This window comes from Anser anser (assembly GCF_964211835.1).
Source record: "Anser anser genome assembly, chromosome: 4".
Taxonomy (NCBI): Eukaryota; Metazoa; Chordata; class Aves; order Anseriformes; family Anatidae; genus Anser; species Anser anser.
In genome coordinates, this window is record NC_139724.1 from 66,098,419 (window position 1) to 66,117,629 (window position 19,211).

General features: G+C 35.3%; 2 protein-coding genes across 2 annotated transcripts in view; both read right to left on the reverse strand.

The window, feature by feature from the left end:
• Window positions 1-19,211, reverse strand: part of JAKMIP1 (janus kinase and microtubule interacting protein 1) — a 157,145-nt gene that overhangs the window by 42,846 nt on the left and 95,088 nt on the right. Inside the window, exons 7-11 of the mRNA XM_083834460.1 lie at window positions 17,184-17,330; window positions 16,425-16,565; window positions 13,118-13,177; window positions 3,395-3,523; window positions 1,934-2,062 (exon numbers count right to left, since the gene is read on the reverse strand). Coding sequence (XP_083690586.1) covers window positions 1,934-2,062; window positions 3,395-3,523; window positions 13,118-13,177; window positions 16,425-16,565; window positions 17,184-17,330 — 606 coding nt within the window. The remainder of the gene's footprint in view (window positions 1-1,933; window positions 2,063-3,394; window positions 3,524-13,117; window positions 13,178-16,424; window positions 16,566-17,183; window positions 17,331-19,211) is intronic.
• Window positions 3,395-8,536, reverse strand: LOC310898871 (uncharacterized protein). Its single transcript, XM_083834466.1, has 2 exons — window positions 8,137-8,536; window positions 3,395-3,523 (listed from the first exon to the last, which is right to left on the reverse strand). Exons 1-2 carry the CDS (start codon window positions 8,240-8,242, stop codon window positions 3,492-3,494), a joined length of 138 nt encoding a protein of 45 aa, XP_083690592.1. The 5' UTR covers window positions 8,243-8,536; the 3' UTR covers window positions 3,395-3,491.

A 19,211-nucleotide genomic window follows, 5' to 3' on the forward strand; every position in this document is an offset into this window, starting at 1 on the left:
TATTAATTGTTTTAAGCAGTAGAAACATCAAGTTAGCAGCAGCTCTTACCTTGGGGATAAATTGAGTCCCTCTCCACCAGTAACTGATAAGTCTCATAAAAATCTTTGCCTTTCTGCATTATTAGCAGCATGTTGTGGTGGCACAAGACAAGGCAACATGTAGCAAGGCAGTAATATGTAGTAAGTCACAACATGTAACACGTTTCTACAGTTTTGTGGTTTGGGGTTATTTTTTGCTTTTTCTTTTTAATTCTTAAATTTGTTTTTAGAATCAGTCTTACTGAGCTTGAAAGGGAGCTCTGGAGATTTTCTAGTCCAACTGCTGTGTTCAAAGTAGGGGGCATGTATAGCAGGTTGTTTGTCTATCTGTGTTTTGAATATCTCCAGGGATGGAGATGCCTGAACCTCTCTGAGAAACATGTTCCGGTATTTGACCACCACATTCTTCCCCACATGCAGGACTTTGTAGTTCCCTTTGTTGAATTTCATGAGATTTCTGCTTACACTATTCTCCAGCCTGTCAAGGACCCTCTGACTAGCAGCACAAGCATCTCATGTATCAACTAATTCTCTCAGTTTCATATCATCTGGAAACTTGCTGAGGGTTCACTCTGTCTAATTATCCAGGTCATTAGTGAAGAAGTTAACAGTAGTGGAACCAGTAGCAACCACTGCAGTACATCACTGGTGACTCACCTGCAGCTGAATTTGTGCCACCTGTCACAAACCTTTATGTCATTTCAGCCAGTTTTCAGTCCGACTCATTGTCCACTTATCTAGTCTGTACTTCATTGGTTTGTCCACGAGAATCTTATGGGGGAGAGTGTCAAATGTGTGGCCTCAAAGAGTGGCCTCACAATGACATCAGCCAGTTCCTTCAGCAGTCAGTACTCTACAGGTTCAAGCTGTACTTGATGCAGAGTGAAGGACATGAGGTGAAGGTGAAATTTCCAGTCCTATGGCTAGTTCTTACCCCTTTAGATGTTGCATGGTTTTTGCTCATTGATCACAAGTCATTCAAGTAGAGAGTGACCTGTAGATAAGCTACATTTCTAGACATGCCCCTACCTGCAAGGAGTTGGGATAAAGCAGAAAAGATGTTGCATCTAGTAAATCCAGCTCTTTTTTTCATGACAGAGCTGTTCAGTGAATAATTGTGAGGCGTGAAAATACTTGTCACCAAATCATTATGAAGTGACTGCTCTGCTCCCCAGTTTGGAAAACCAGCATGCAAGATGTTGGCGTGATTTCTGCTGACCTCATCCCTGTACTAAATGGTTAAACATAGTGATGGCAGAAGTGTAAATGAAAAAGGAATACATACTATCCCATACCTCAAATATCTCATTAAAATCTTACTAAACAGATTGCTGTGAGGTTAAAAAAGCATTAATTTCAGAGAGAGTCAAACAATCATGCTGACCTAATAGGAATAATAGTACTTTTTAATGGAAGAATGCTCTCTTTATCTGAGATTGTAAAAACAAATTGAGACTTCATACATTCAGCAAAACACTTTAAGAGAAACTCTTACTTTGTCAGATCGGGATCAGGTTTTTAACATACCCGTGATAAAGGTACTAGAGTACACATTACAACTTTTTCTCCAAACAATTTTAAATCCATCATGCTACTATCCAAATTTCAGGTTCATCTGATTCTGTGCAATATCATTCTCAATAAAAGCATCTTACTCCTGAAATCTTTTACACATTAAGCACACTAGAATGAAGTATAATGATATTTTGTTCAGATCACACCAGATGAATCTAAATTGTTGCCTAACTGATAATATCCTCTAATCCTCAAGAACATCATACTATGCATTTTACTGACCTGCAAAGATATCTCCTACAAGACATCATTTTTTTTTCAGCTTTTTCAACTATTTCAGAGCTAAAAGAAATTCCAGTTAAAAAAAAAATAAAATTACCCTTGCTTCTCTCTCTGCATCCAGGGTTCCACCAACTTGTTCTTGAAGCAATGCGTATGCTCTTTGCAAAGCTTGATACTCTCTTGTTAGCTGGCAGAATCTTAGTTCAGCTTCTTCCTTTGGTGTGCTCTTAATGAAGAGGAAAAAGAAGTGGGTTTGTTTATGTAATGACAAATATATATGATAATCTGTTTGTATACATAAACAGAGACACAAACACACAGCAAGAAACACAATTGTCCTGAGTCTTAAAGTTCAAGAAAGCTTTAAAAAAAACATCACAAGTAGAAATGGAAGGAAAGATGACTTGAGAATAAGGTAGAAATGCAGAGGATGAGGTAGAAATGCAGAGATCAGTAGCTGTATCAATTCAATAATTTCAGGACAGTGTAAGATATAAGGTAAAGCAGTAATGCATAGAAATGGCAAGAAACTGACTGAGGAATGTCAAGGGGGATCAGTTCTATGCACAATTTTCCTCAATAACTCCAGTGCCACAAGGTGTTCAGAAGGGGTTTGTCCTACTTGTCATGCAGTCCACCGCATCCTTACTCGTTGTCTGTACTACACATAAAGCAATTTGCCAGAAAAAAACCAACCAAACAAAAAAAACCACTAACACAGAAGTTCTATTTAAAAAGCCATAAGATTTTTTTTAAAAAACAATCTTTTTTTTTTTTACTTGAAGTAATTTTAATATCTTAATTTGCTTTGAATTTTAAGCAACTGACATCAACACTTTCAATGTCTTTTCTATAATGCTAAGAGCAAGAAATGTCCTTCCCTTTAATTAATTTTTGCTCCAGGAACTCAGGCTCCAAGGAACAGAGATTAAAATATTATTAGATATTAAAGCTAGGAAAATAGGAAGTCTGTTGTGAGTGAGGAGTATGAGACACAAGTGAGTGAACAGGATAGAAAGATGAAAGAGAGTATCTAACTCATGCTTTGTCCTCAGCCTTGCGATCTCCTAAAGTAGGCCAGCTGCAGTGTATATCACAGAGCTCAGACAAAACATGACAGTGGGTATTTACTACCTATGATCATTTAAGCCTTAATGAATTGCAAAAGCCTCTCTTACTATCACAAAAACAGTAAGAAAATCCTGGTTGTAACAAAACAGTAAAATAAATTACAAGGTTGAAAGGCAAACTATTGTCTAGTAACTATTGACTTTTGGCAAAGCAACATGCCTATTCATTTTCTTTTCACAACTAAGAAATGGTTTGAGAAAAACATTTTTGTTTCTCAGCCCAATTATCTACCAAGTATGTAAGGCAGAATATTAACTTATTAATTCTATTGCAATGACTGTGGTTTTTTTTACTGGACTTGAAACAAAACAAAACAATTCCTTGCCAAATCTTTTTTAGTTCCTACGGCAGAATAGTTGAAAAATGTTTGCATTTATACTCCATGCCAATTTCTGTAGAAGTTAAAAACAAATCATCTGCTACTTACATCATCCAAATCTTCCTCTGGTGTTGCTGGTGTCCTGTCTGTTTTATCTGTGTTATATGAAGTTACAGATGATGTTTCTGAATCTATGGATTCTTCATCAAATCCAAAAAATGTCTCCACAACATGCCTCTGAAAAGTTAGTTTTCCTTAGTTACTAGCAAAAGAGTTAGAAAACCCCAGTGACCCAGTAAACAGCAGCCAAGGTCTTCTCTGACCATTGTTTTAGTATTCAGGAAGAAAAATGGTTCCTGTGTAAACTCTTGTTCTATGAATTCCATTGGATTAGTTAACTTTCCAGCACCATTTGCTTAAGTAGATTCAAGAAGTAAATTGCACATAGCACTGGGTAATTGCCAGTACAATAAGGCTTTAACACAAAGACCAAAGCTAATTATCAAAATCATACAGATCTTGAATATTTCAAGATTCACAGTGGAGGACTGCAGTATCTGTACAGAAGAAAGTAACCCAACAGGATGTAACATATATGATGTAGTACCAAAAAAAAAAAAAATACTCCAAAGAATTATGTGGAATTAACTTTGACATTCATATTGCTTAAAAAAAAAAAAAAAAGAGATCCATTTATAGTATTTATTTTGCAAAATCCTACTTAAAGGTATGCATTATTCCTTTCCATTTATTTTTCCAACACCATCATTCTGAATTTTTTCAAAAGTTTGCTCCAATAGCAAAAAAAAAAAAGTACAAAACCCAGCACTTTAATACAAATTTTAAAAACTGTGCACAATGTAATGCATGCTTGTAGACAACTAGAGAAAAATTGTAGCCAAAGAAAGTGAATAATATTAGTACTAACAAATGTGACATTTTACATAAAATGTCACAATTGCAATAATCCTTCCACCATTTCCAGCAGTTTCCTAATACATACTTAGAAAGCAGAAAATTTCTATAGAAAATGTTGCTGTCCAAAAAAATCAAAATACTGTTTTAACATTTAACTGAGAAATAAGTTTCTCAAGCATTGCTCCTTCCAAAATACCATTAACAAATGTTAACTATTATTAAGCAATAGGAGTCTAACTTTCTACACTACACAAGTGTTCTGGTAACCCCTAGAAATTCAAAGAACCAAGGAAATTAAGATAAAGGTATAAGTTGCTGGAAAAATTAAGTCAGGTTATGAAGCATTGTTGACAGAGAGGCTGGTGGAGAGAAGTGGTTCTAAGAAGACGAAGGAAAAAAAATGTCTACCTGTCTCTATTTTTGGCCCTGCTTGATGCTGAATCACAGATTCTGATGTCAGTATTTTTTGTTTGCTTTGGTTTTGTTTTGTTTGTTTTTAAACTACAAGCCACAGGTTGTACGTGAGAAGTTAATAGCCCTTTTCATTAAATAAGCCTAAAGGATAAAGAATAAATAAATTAGTTGTTATTACTTCTGAACATCATTTTACATCTCAGCAAGGCCAAACTGGCTAACTGAGTGGCATTGTGAGCTGTCATTTTCTTTCAACGTATTGAAAGGCTTTATTTTATCTATATTGCTCTATCTCATTATGAATTCTGAATATTTACTTTTCACTGAAGTCTTCTAGACTTACTTAACTTTATCCATTCTTCCTTATAGGTATGAAAAATACTATCTCCACTTTTGCATAAAGCTCCATAATGTATGGTACATTCTTTTGGCTTAGCTCTAGTCAACAGCCAAAATTCCCTATCTTGAATGAAGTGGTACCATAAAATAAAGGGGTGAGTTGGTGCCTGTGTACATAACACTGTGCACTGCATGTCCAGCCTGCAGCCCACGGTCCAGGTCACTAGGTTATCACAATCCACCAAGTCCCACCTAACTGAACAGCTCCATAGTTGTTTCACATTACAGCAAATCCCACTCAAGCTACTGAAGACAACTTTAATGCCCTGTCCTAAGACATTTAATTGCTTTACTTAAGATGCGTCCTTCACATAATAATTTAAAAAATTCATTCAGACTGCATTTTCAAATTAACTGGTTTTACTAAAAGCTTCTGAAAGGATATTATGCACTCAGAAAAAAAAAAAAAGTCACATTTTTTTCCAAATTGAATATGGTTCTACATTCATCCATGGATATGCAGATACCGATGATGCCGCACAGACCACAGAAAGCTTTTGTACAATCTTTAAAAAACAACCTTAATTTTGTAAGCTAATAGACCACTAGCATTACTATCAGGTATATTCAAAAGAAAAGAAAAGGAATGCAGTTTTAGTACTAAAACCCTATAAAGGCACATTTCTGTTCTCTCAGTCATTTTGGAAGCACTGCGTTGCCAGCACTGTGAGCCTAGCAGAACTGTCTTAAGACAAACACTTCCCTGGGATAATTTAATTCTTTCTTCCAACATTCACATTCTACACCAGTTTGTTCACCATTCTTCCCCGCTCAACAAAACAAAGGACACAGGGAATAGATTTAAGCTGTATTCTAGAAAGATAAATACTTATCCAGAAAAATAATTTGTTCCCTCACATTCAAATTACAAACATTTCAGACCCCTCTCTCATCAGAACAAAGGTTTACCAAGAAAACTGAGGTGAACAAAAACTAGACCTTGGGAGATCCAAGCCCATCCAGCTTTCCTCCCACACTGGACACTGGCTACAGCCTACAATCATCTAACAGTAGTACTACAAGTAGATACTGGGAGTTGAAAATGGGGCTAAATATACTGCACTCAAGTTATAAGGAAGGCCACAAGACTGCTTTATGACTCCAGACCAATGAAGAGATATAGTTTCATAAAAATGAAAGCAGATGATATGGACGTAAGGAAGAAGAGAGCAGGCAAACAAAAACCAAGAGACTCCCACCAAGATTGCATCCTCATTTCTCAATGTGGATACCATTTACTCAAAGATGCTGAGAGTAAACCCAAAACAAAGCTGCATGCAGACTTTTATTCCAATGCTTTTGTATCCTGCTCTTCCACCTGTATTAGCTTGTCTGTGGATTCAGTTCAGAATATTTGGACTGTGCTTTGGATGACCCTAGCCAAGGACAATCAACTCAGAGGGCTGAAGAATGGCTGACCCTGCTCATGCCTAAAACTTCAAGACTGCTCAGCCTCGTGAAAATGATAAACACACTACAACAAAGTTCAAAGAAAGTCTGAAATGAAGTATAGGCTTGAGGGCTGACACAGGGAGTAAAACTCAAGACTTGATTTTAAAAAGGCCGGTAGAAGGGACTTCAAAAGATGGAGAGAAAAACGCCAATGGCACAGATAATACACACATATATGGCATAGATAATACAGTAGCATGAAGGTCAGCAGCTTCCTAGTTAAACACATTTGTATACCGAGTCTTACTTTTTTTTTATTTGTTTGTTTGTTTTTTTGCTATATCTCAAACTACAAGCACTTTTGCAGATAACTCAGCTTAAATATGCGTCTTGCTTAAACCATGCACACACACACCTGTGCACAGTTTCAAGGAGTTTCAATAAATAAATAAATAAATAAAATAGCCAAACAACAGTTTTTTTGACTTTACATAAATGTGTAAGGGTTTGAGAAGATCCTTGAGAAGAAATGTCACCAATTTGACAAAAGATACTAGCATGTAAATATTTATGTTTGCCTATATTCATAAATAATACACTTGATTATTTGATGGAAGGGAAATATGCAAGAAAATTAGTATTTACTATGATACTAAAAAATCCCTAAGCTTAAAAGAAATTTAAAAGTCAAAACCTGTTAAATGCTATGCTATGGCTATAATATTGGAGTTACGAGTGAACCATTTATTTGTTTTTTAATGCCTCATTCCTCTACAGAGAAGCTGCATATTTATCATTTCATGGATAAGATACTTTCCACAGAAATAGAGATAAGGCATTTAACCATTGTGTATTAATCATACATGTATGAATTTCTCCATGACATAATTACAAAATAGCTGGTTTTATTGTTGATCATCTAATATTTGAAGCAATTATCTGCAAGAAGTGATTCACAGCAAAATCAGAATGAATTAACTGATAACAGCTGTAGAGAAAAAAAAAGATGACATCTGAGTCATACAAAGTTTGTTGATTAAAAGCATAAATAAATACAGTGACTTCTAGGGAGATCCACATATAGCTTAAGAGCTGGATCACAATGGCTTTTGTAAAGCATATGTGAGCATGTACAATACTCACTGGATTTTTGTAACTATACAGTTTTCATTCAAGTTTCATTCAAGCTTTTCTTAAGAGGCACAAACATTCTCGAAACATTCCCAATCAACAAATTATTCTTTTATATTGATTTGTGCATTCTATTGTTACCTCTAAATCATAACTGAGAAAATAGTCATATCAGTAACTAAAAATTTGATTTAAATTCTAATTTCCTCTGGCTACTATCATGTATTTGATAGCAAGTATTTTTCACATGAATTTGTATCAATGCTTTCAAGTAATTTTAAAGTAAAATCGTGCATTTGGCCTTTGTAACTCAAGTATTAAGGTTTCTACTGAAGTATAATGCTCAGTAAACATAACAGTTTAGACTATTATAAATCAATATATAGAACATATTACATGCATATTTCAACATACCTCCATTTTTAATGATTTGGGCTGGATATACTTACATATAAATAATCTAATTTCTCTGTTCCTAAAGGAGGAACTTTATAGTTAAATATTTCATTTTCAATAAATTAATCTAACATGATAAAAATAATCCAGGATGAATTTCCTTGTAATTCAATCAGATGAACTTATCAGTAACTTCTTACCTTCATGCTTATAAGTCATTTCTTGGCAGCCAGAAAAATACAGGCACACCAAAGCACAGAGGCAGATAAAAAACGAAAAATATAAAACAAGAAATATGAACTCCATCACACTGGCATGCAGGCCTTCCACTATCACAAATAGAGTTCATTTGTTAAAGTTTAAGTAAAGAAACAAATCTGCAGAGTTCTGCAGTTACCAAACAAACTGGGCAATCACTGTTATTCCATTCCGTGTGTTAAAAAATATATATATATAAATAAATAAAGGAAAGAAAGAAAAAAATACACTGTTTCCAGACTTTGTTATTTCACTACCAAAACTGGGAGGAGAAAACAACAGCAACAACAAAAAAGTCAAAGAAAACAAAAACAAAAACACACTCATTGCACCTGAAAAAAAAAAAAAAAGCATGCCTTGAACAGCAAAAGGAAGATTCACTCTGTGACTTGCAGTCACAGAGGTTATAAAGCCCCATCCCACTATGCTGCTCCTTTCCTCATGGGTGACCTGAGCTTGTTGCCTGTGCTCGTCCATGGACCTGTATGTCCCTTGGTAATTAAACGAGTGCTCAGTTAAACCTACACTAGCAACAGTAACCTAGTGCACTTACACTGCTCCAGCAATAACATAGATACCTAATTGCAAGAAGAAATAATTAAATCCCTGGTACTTTCAAAAGCTTTTCAGCTGAACTAATGTTATTTAGACACAATAGGGCTATAAAGGCTATTGGATTAGTTTGAAAGATCATTCCCACAAGCTGTTTTACAGACCGAGAAAGGTATGCCATGGGTACTGTTCTACCTAACAGGAATCACTGTTAGGAAAACACTCATTTTAGAAATGTCCATATACTGGACATTGTTTAGTCAGAGTACTGTGAAAATTAAGGAAGCTGGAGTGTAAGCGTACCCATTCAGGAAAAGCTGCAACAGTACATGAGTGCAATAGAACCACAGAACGGTTTGAGTTGGAAGGGACCTTAAAGACCACCCAGTTCCAGCTCTCTGCCATGGGCAAGGACACCTCCCACCTGACCAGGTTGCTCAAAGCCCCATCCAACCTGGACTTCAACACTTCTAGGGATGGGGCATCCACAGCTTCTCTGGGCAACCTGTTCCAATGCCTCACCACCCTCATAGTCTTCCACCCGTGCACCTGTTTATTAAAAGAAAAAACGAAACTTCCTACACCTTCTAGTGTAAGCTTATCTGACCACATTCACGAAACTCAGTTCCCATCAGTTATTTCCTTTTTCACTTTGTCAAAGAAAGTGGGGCACAGATCTGGAAATAGATCCAACTCCAACAGCCAAACTTGATAATTAACTAGTGTTAAAGATGATTTTACACTTAACAAAACTTAGAAAAGCAAAGCCAAAGATTTACATCAGTAATTTCTCCTTCTGAGTGGTTGGTTAGGACAGACACAGCCACAGTTTCTTTTACTGTTATATATAGGTTATCATCTGTAGGATATAAAAATCTTGTGCAGATCATAGACAGAAACACACTTGCACTGTACATGTCTCTATATAAAGCAACTCATCCTAGACTGCATTTATAGTCCATGGAGAGAAATAGGCAATTTCAGGACAAAACCCATATGGCCTATTTAGATATCTACTTCCAGAGGAGAACAATCACAACATTACCACTCTGTCCAGAGAGAGATGTCTGTATCTCAGTTTTGGTTTGATGAGTTCTACCATTTTCAACTAGATTCCAGAGATGGGCTGTAAAACCATATAAGATGAAGATGGTACAATCCCAACAGCATATCCAGATGAGCAGTCCATTCTACATAGATTGTTTAAATAAAAAGTGCTGGAAGTTTATATAGCTTTGAGGATTTTTATTTATCTTTCTGGATTTAGAACCTAACTAAAGTATTCCAAACCCTTTTGACTCCCTGTCCATGAAATGTAGGAGTCAAGAAAACATGGAGAAATTCCTGACCTGAGATAACCTTTTGAAAGTCCTGTTAAACCAACCTTTAAGTGGGAGCTAGGCAGGCACAACTAAGACAAAGCACATTTTGCAATGAACTTTGAGAAGATTTTAAATGGTATAATATACCTTTTCAATATAGCTGCCTATGTGGATTTTGCTTTGGAGTCAAGCTATAGTGCCTCTATATTAAAATAATGTAATAACAAAAAATGTAAATTTGTTTGGCTTATAACAATCATTAAAATAAAATAAAAAATAAAAATATTTTAAAATTAAGGTATGAAATTTTAAAATGTATCTATCACAATTAGAGAAAGGATGGGTCTTTGATTTGAACATTAAGGGGGGGGGGGTTAGGGTGGGGGAGAGGAAGAGAGGATGCTTTTTTTAATTTTGTTTTTAGGTTTTGGAGTGTAGTTGTTCTAATTTTTGTTAAATTCTCAACCCTAGCTGTAACTCAATATATTTTTATAGAGAATTAGAGTGAGAAATAACAATCTAAAATCTAAATCTATCTAATCTATCTAAAACAGTAAGGCAAAAAACAAGAAAATTTACTTAGACGATTTGATATTAAGATATAACAGATTAGCTGTGCAAAGTTTCAAAGCATAATTTTGAAGGAAGTTGCAGTTCTGCCTTTACACAGGGGCTGATAGTAATCATAACCCAAATTACACATAACATACAAGCAAATACACATAGCAAGTAATAGGACCCTAACAAATATATTATTGATGACTTATTTCCTTCATTAAAGAATTAGCGCATTTAAAAACTACATATCTGCACATATATGTATGTATATATAACATAAAATGCACCCAATTTTCAACTAGATCTGCCTTTTCTCTTTTCCCAGATTGACCCATTCTGTCTAGCTGTTCCTCCACTTGCATTTTCTTCAGAAGTCTCTATCACTGTCCCCTCTGTAACACACACAAGTGACTCTTTACACCCTTATTTAAAAGTCGGGTGGAGAATTTTATACCCCCACAACCCAGGTCCATAGAGCACCAGTCCAACTTAAAAACCTTCTCTTTTAATTGTTATGTTGTTTTTTGCCCCTCACTCTACCAACAATAGCGATTGACATTTCCCTACCCAACTCTTTCACTGAGAAAATTATAGGATGTTCTCAAATTGCAAGTAAGTAAAAACAAGCTTTATGATAGGAATGAAGACTTGCTACATATCACATTAGTTCCTAAAAATCCTCCCAAGAACTTTTAGCAAGGGGAAGGTCTTCCACAACAAGGTCTACCTCATTTTTCTAGCTCAGGCCTCAGTCTCACAACTCAGGGTCACGTCCTCAAGGTGCTCACTTGGGCTCACAAGTCTAGAGGAGGACAGCCAGATCACCAGGTAGAGAAATACTGGTACAGAAGAGTGATGAGCAAAGGAAGGAAGCAGCTGTCAAAAGCTCAAGCTTTTCCTCAACAGGTAGCATGGACGGAAATAAGAAGCAAAGCACTAGTAACTCCGCTGCTCATATGCACACAATTCTTGCTGTAAACTCTGCAGAATACAGCATTCTTGCCACATGAAGAATAGCAATGCAATAAAGTTTTCAGTGAAATCAAACCCATTTCTCAAACCTTCATGTTGTACAACTCTTGTTCTGTTCAATAAGGAAAAGAAGATGATATCACTAAGGAAGCATCTCACTCAAGGAAAAATAGGTAAAGAGAAGGGGTTCAGAGTGTAGGTCAGCTGAAGTTCTGTCAACCCAGGATATTTTTAATACATAAATTAATAATTATGGGTGTTTTCAGCCTATGGAAATTAGCACTATTAGTTATCAAATCATAGATTTTTTTTTTTTCATTTAGGAACTTTGCAGTTTAGCAAAAGATCTACGCAATTTATTTAAAATATGAGGAGGGCTAATAATTACAGAAGACAAAAAAAATATGGTGTCAGATTAGGTACACACTTTTTTTTTTTTTAATCCTGTTTTAAACTTGCTCACAATACATAAACTTCCAGGTATAGTACACAAAGAAAGAACAGTTAAGGTTTGCTGTAAACACATTTGGCCTCTATCAGCTTTACATTATATAAAAGAAGAAGGTATATAAAATTTATTATTGCATTTGCATTTTTCTTTTTTTTTTTTTGTATGACAAAGACATATCATTATTAGAAGCATCATTTGAAGAATTACCACCAATACAGAGAACTGAAAAGGAGAAATATTTCAGAATACAGCTATTACAGAGCACAGAGCAATAAAAAAGCACCACCTGGAGGTCATCAGGAGTATACTACGCAGTACACATCAACACAAAACAATAAAAAAATACTAAAAGCATGCATTTTAAACCATGATATACTTGATAATAACCTCTCTTCATTTCCATTTTCTCCCTCTTATCCCATTCTCCTCCCCTTACATGCTCCAGGCTGCTCATGCTCAACTTCACAAAAAAAAACAGTATTTAGCAATTACTTAAAACACATATTGCAATAAACACTGAAGGTACATTCAGAAACAAAACTTTCCTTTTCTTAGTTCTATTTTTTTCTTTGCACTCTAGAACAAAACAGTTACAAGAGAAAAATAGTTATATCTTTTTTTTTTCTATTTATATATCTACATAAATATCATTTCAATAACATCCTTAGCATGAGTTAAAGTTTTCAATGCAATTAAGCAGTAACTTTGTGCAAGTGCTTTAAAGGGGTATACTGTCTTTAAAAAGGACTGAGAATTTGCACTCTAAAATATTGGTTGTTTCAAGTCATTATATCATTAGGCCTCAAGACACCTGAATTTAAGCCACAATGGCTAAAACTGCAATTATTTTGTGTATTAAAAACAAACTTGTGTGCAGTACAAAACTCCTGAAGCAGCTCCTACATTATCCAAAAAAAAACTTACTAGGGCCTTACTAGAGAAAACAGGAGAATTACATGAAATGTTATCATTCTAAATGATAACAATTAAATAGAGTTCTAACTTCAGTATTTGAAACTACTGTTGTTCATAGCAATCAAAAAGCACAGAAAATGAAGATTTGCTCACCTTTGGAGGCTTCAGACTTTTCCTCCTCTGTTTTTTAGACCGTAATAACCGTTCCCTTTCCTAGAAGGAAAGATAACATTTTAGTAAAGATTTCTTTTGGAATCTCTATTTAGTTATGTCGAACACAAAGAAATATTACAATTTTCTTAAAGCCTGAGATAAAGCTAACACAATGTCTTTATCTTTTGAATGACACCATGTTGGTGTAACACCACGTGATACTGCAGTTTTATCTCTTTAAGCAAACAAACATTCAGCCACATGCTTTACACGCTTGATTGGAAGTTGGCAAGAAGAGGCTTCGTTAAATATTGGGCACAGATTTCTGACAGTTCTTTTGACTCTTTTACCAAGAAGCTCACTATGGAAACAGAATTAACGTTCTCAGTCCAGCGTTCCGCCATCCTGAAGAAGCTGTTTGGTAGCCAAAAATGAATCCAGCTTTAGTAATCATATCAGGCATCCTCTGACATACAGTTTGATAGTGCTACATGTGACTTACCCTTGTATGACAAAAGTCTAAAATCCAAAGGTGTTCTCTTATTAAGGGAAATTAGCCCTACATTTAACTTAGTACATCAAAACAAAGACTGCTTCAGATCAAGCATATTCAGAATAGCCCATGTCTTTTTTCTAATGTGGCCTTGGAATAAGATCACAATTAACTAAGTCATAATACAGCTATAACTGGAAAAACACTGGGTTGAGAAACATTGAAGTGCAAGAATATTGTCTTGAATTCCAAAGAAGAGGAGAAAGACAAGGTAAGAAATGCAAAGGAGGGCATAAATTAAAAAGAAAAAAAAAAAGTGGGTGATTTATCTCCTTGCCTTTTTCCCAATTCTTTCGTTAGCTCTGCATCTTTGTTTGCAACACCTCTATTTTTAAAGGAGTGATAGCAGTAGCAAGTGCATCTCTAGCAGTTATTGCTCACTGTATGGTATTTTTCTATTCAGAGTTACTTGTTATACATTCAGTTCGGAAACTGGACAAATAAGAAGCACCCAGTAGGAATCACAATAAAATAATTCATCTTTATCAGCACATTGTCCCAAGAAAGAAGTTTTGGAAAGTAAGAGATAATTCAGAAAAGCACAACACTTACTATTGCACCTTTAATACATCTGGCTTTTGAAATAAGGAAAAATAACAACTGCCGAGATAGACTGAAACAGATGTTCCATGGTGTAGGAAAACATAATATATAAAGCTAAACTTGAAACCACACAGCTGAATTTTAGACACTGCAGGAGAAGAATGTTCCCTCCTCAGGGACCTGGTTAAAGCACAGTCCCTGATTTAACCTAGGTCTCCTGCATTAAAAGCAGGTGTTCAAATAATTGGAGAAACTAGCTAGTCTTCTCACTGTCTTTCCTTTTCTTTCCTCTCACTCCACTGAAGAATGAACAAACACTTCCTAAACCCCTCACTCCTTGCTGTTACTAATTTTGTTTGCAAGAAGACTGCTCAGTTTACTTTCTGTCTCAATCACACGTCAAACTACCAGAACAATAATAATGCCAATTTAAAAGATAAAAAAATTTAAAACATTGTTAAATCACTAGCATGTTTTGCAAGCATCTGAGTTTATCTTGACAGCTTTCCTGTTAAGACCTGACCAGGAAATCCTGTCATCAGAGAACTCAAGTTGATAGGGATTCAAGAGCATCAAAGATACTCTTCAAAGGACAAGGTAAATCGATTCAGACAACACTATTGCCTAAGACTATCATTCTTTTGTCTGTGTATCACATTGGTCTCAGCTGGAGTTAAGCTGATGACTTTTATATTAATCAGGTATGTGACATGTGGGTCATTTTTAATATTTATGATATATTTGTATTCTCCTGAGGTGTGATTTGGACCAGAAATAATAGCTAAAAAGCACAATGGAAGTGCAGAGTTCCACTGCATTCATATTGCAGGTGAAGCATCAATTAGTTTGTACCGCCAATCAAAGCAGTAACATAGTTAATGATTTAACTTATTTTTGCCCCTGAAAATGTATCTGTCAATAGGAGATAAAGCAACAATGAAACCATATTTTAAAATGCGTATTAATTTTATTTTCATACTTAAAACTATTTAATACTAGTTGACTAAAGTTAGGATAGGATACATTTCCTCAAATTACTGGCTAAGATGCAGTGGGTAGAGTTCTTTCATACCTACTTCACGAAGAAATATAAATTGAGTTATATCTGCATATATTGGGAATTTAATGTAGTGACACAGACCTTGCCTGTAAAGTTGTATTTGGAAGGTAAAGCAGCAACCCTTTGTGAATCAGACCTTCCATTAGAGTCTGGCAAAGATCCTACTGCTTGCAACACTGTGACACTGGAGAATGCACACAGACATTGGCACTAATTACAGAGAGAAATCCTGGGTCAAAATCTGAAGGGAACTGTCAAGAATAGAGACAATATTCCAGACCAAGCGATAACATATCTTCTTTTTTTATACTTTGTATCTTCTATTTTTATTTTCAGTGTTCTAATCGATTGCTTAATCTTTTATTTAGACAGAGTGATCTTAAATTCGTTTCATCATCATGTAGCTTTCAGTAGTGCCAATATGAGATCCTCTAGAACATTCTGCCTGAGTTCCAGGTGCTGCTCCAGAAGGGCATGGATCTCTCAGAGATGATAAATAATTTCTTCCAGCACCAGAATGGTGTATCCTAATGTCCAAAACACATCTAGAACAACTAAAGTGAGTCCCAAACAGTGCAGAAATCTCTGAGCATCATCTTAAGTAGTCTTCACAGAGGGTAACAGCTGTGCCAAATACCAAAATACGCTGCTACCTTTAGTTAAATTAGTCATGCAAATTTCTCTCTATTTGCTATAAATACAGCTAGTGTCGGCAGCTCAGTTAAGTGAAATGAATGCCATTCTGCATGTTCCTTTTTTCAAGAGAACTTCTACATCAAGAGAGAGGTTGGGTTTACAGTAGGGTCTATATCCAACATATTTCAGTCATTAAGTTTTGGAAAGCTTCCTTTCCTCCAGGTTCCTCAGCTGTTGACAGCCAGTTTTGTAAGTAAGATGAATGGATTGATACACCTCTTTCCACAAGCAGCCCATAAATGGTAAGTGCTTTAAGATCCAGAGATTTATACACATTCCAAAGGAATTCATTCACCACTTGGGAAATAACAAGAACCCTTCAATGCTGAAGAACTACTTATATGCTACTTATATGCCACTACTACAACTGGAGTTAAAATATTGCTCTCAAATCTTCAGTTTGCCTATAGATGTGTATGCATGCATATATGTGTACCAGACGTGAGAAGTATTACCACTGTGAGATCATCAATAACATGCTGTTTTTCTTTGACTTGCAGTCTAAGAAATTCAATTTCTTGTTCCTCCCGTGTGCTACTAAGATCATTTAAAGATGTGTGCCTCTTCAGTGCTGGTTGTGCAGATAACTTCTCTTTCTACAAAATTAAAATAAAATCTGTTATTAAACACAAGAATGTTTTAAAGTGTCTTCCCATAACAGTAGGAACATCCTCACATGTGATGTAGCAATCAAGAATTCTGCATACTCATCACTGCATCCTCCACCACAACATAAGGCCTCTTTCACCAACAAAGTATTATACATTTTGTGTGCCTTAGTGTCAGTACTTCACATAAAGTAGTTTAGGGCAGCATCAAAGACCAGTCAGGGACAAAATTAGAGGCAAGCAAACTCAAGATTCTACAATGGTAGAGCCATTGGCACATGCATTTAAATTCAGTTTTGACTTTTAATCAAAAAAGCAGCATTACTAAAGCTGATTTTGTCATAAATTTTTACAGCCTCCAAACACATTTTTAACTATTTGTGATCCTTTTCCTTAATCAGTGTGAATTGATACAACACAAAGACACAAAAGATATGTCACTCTGAATTTAGAATAGGAGTATTCAAGTGCATTGGCTGAATTTGACAGACATACCATCCTACTGTTGAGACTCTGAAATGTCTGTACCAGAGCAAAAGCCTCACAAGCACTTCCACCTTGAAGCAACTGTGTTCTCATAACGTGACATTAGATATGATTACTTACCAATTCTATATTTTCCCTGGAAAGATTTTTTATTTTTTCTTCCATTCTCTGGATGCACTGCATCATATCATCATTTTTTTTGCTCATCCTCTTATTTTTTTCAACCAAAGGCTTCAGCTGACTTTCTGTCTCTCGAGAACGTTTCAGCTGTAAATGGCAAGGAACAAAGTAAGCTGTGCTTTAGTTTGTAATTGCAGGAAAGAAGAAATTTGTGGGTTTTCTCTTGCCTTTTTTCCTTCATTCAGAAAGTTTAGTTCTTTTGTTAAGTGGCATCTGATAGGCTATTGCTAAACTAAGAACTAAAGGAGTCCAAACAAATAAGAAATAGCTCTGGTCCCTATATTGCTCCTGGAAAATGCTTACGATTATCTATAAAACTGATTTCTTGATAAGCTAATCTTGTTGCATATAAACTTATTGTGAGCAATTATGTCTAGGGTAGCAATCTTTTACCAACTCAACTATCCCTTAGTAAACTCTTCCTCCTTTACTTTAAAAAAACCCATATACTTAATGTGTAATTAGAGCAATGAGAGAGTCAGCCAGAGGGCACAGATTCAATCTCAGCATTCTGCTGACATTTCCAAGCTGCTCAATTTTGCTCCTGTGGTCTTGTGATGTTAGACAATTATGTGAAGCAAATTACTGCCCTTTCTTGTATTTGTATGCATTCAGTATTCTGCTATTTTATTAATCCTTGAGTCCTTTTCTATATTTTTTTCCCAATAAAAAGATTTTTCAATTTTCTGAGTTTTAACCAGAAATGAGAAAAAGATAATCTCTCCTGAGCTAATTTCTATGAATATTTGGTTTTCTGTCTCATTCTCAGAAGAAAATGATTTTTACAGTACTTAATCACAACAGCTTACTGATATTACTAGGTTTATGTACTATTGTCTTGAAATATGACAAAACCTCTTCCATATGATTTCCAAAATGCATTTCTGAAACCTCAGCATTTGACTGAGTCATACATGCCTTCCATTAAGAGGGACACTGCAGTAAAGATGTTGCAGTACTTTAGCATTCTTCGGGGATGTTTTGAATGACTTATGTCCACAGAAAGGATTAGGAGGCTGAATAATCTTGTCTTTATATAATGCAACCTTGAAAGAAAGCATGATGTTCTTGTGAGTACAGAGTAGAGTAGTAGTAGTAGTAGTATTTTCCACTGGTAAAAGTGGAAGAAAAAGAAAATGAAAAACCACACCACTCAGCATCTAGGCAAAGTAGTGAAAACAGCTAATAGTACCCAGGTTAAAAAGCATGCTCTCCTTACCCCCAATAAAATAAAATAATTAACGAGGAATCAATTTTGTCATATGAAAAGGCAGTTTAGACTATATAGCTATTTAAAATGGAATAGATTTTTTGTTCCTTTTTTTTTTTTTAAATACATGATTACGTTCTCAATTGATCCAATTTTACTCTAGTACGATTCAATTAACTTTGCTAGTCTAGATTCAGCCAAGATTTTGGACGAGAAAATTTCAAAAATTAGTTTGGATAATCATCAATATATTGCAACTAAATTTAGTCCTTTCATCATAAAGCAAAGCCCTCAAATCTCAACAGGAAAAACTAAGCACGTCAAAGCAACTATGAAGATGTCAGTGCTCCACTCAAATTATTGCATTGAAATTCTACCCTCACCATAAATAATAGCATTGTTTTACAGTCAGATACACAGGTTGCATGAGGGCAAAATTCCACCTGATTAGAATGAGAAATCCTTTCTACTGCCATTGGAATAGAGCATTATAACAGGACATGTATAAAAATTCTTATTGTTAAAACTCACTTTCCATTGCAGTCAATGGGAGTTTTACCATTAATCTCATTAAAAGCAATTAAGAAGCAATGCAGGCTAGTAAAATTCATTCTTAAATTACTGTCATATCCATTCTTTCATGAGTTACTATCATTCTCCTAGGACAATTTCACCTACTTAAGAGATTACCCTTGAGAAAGGGGATGGCAGATTAGCCATCTCCAGTACATGAGAGCTTTTTAACTCCTAGCTAGCAT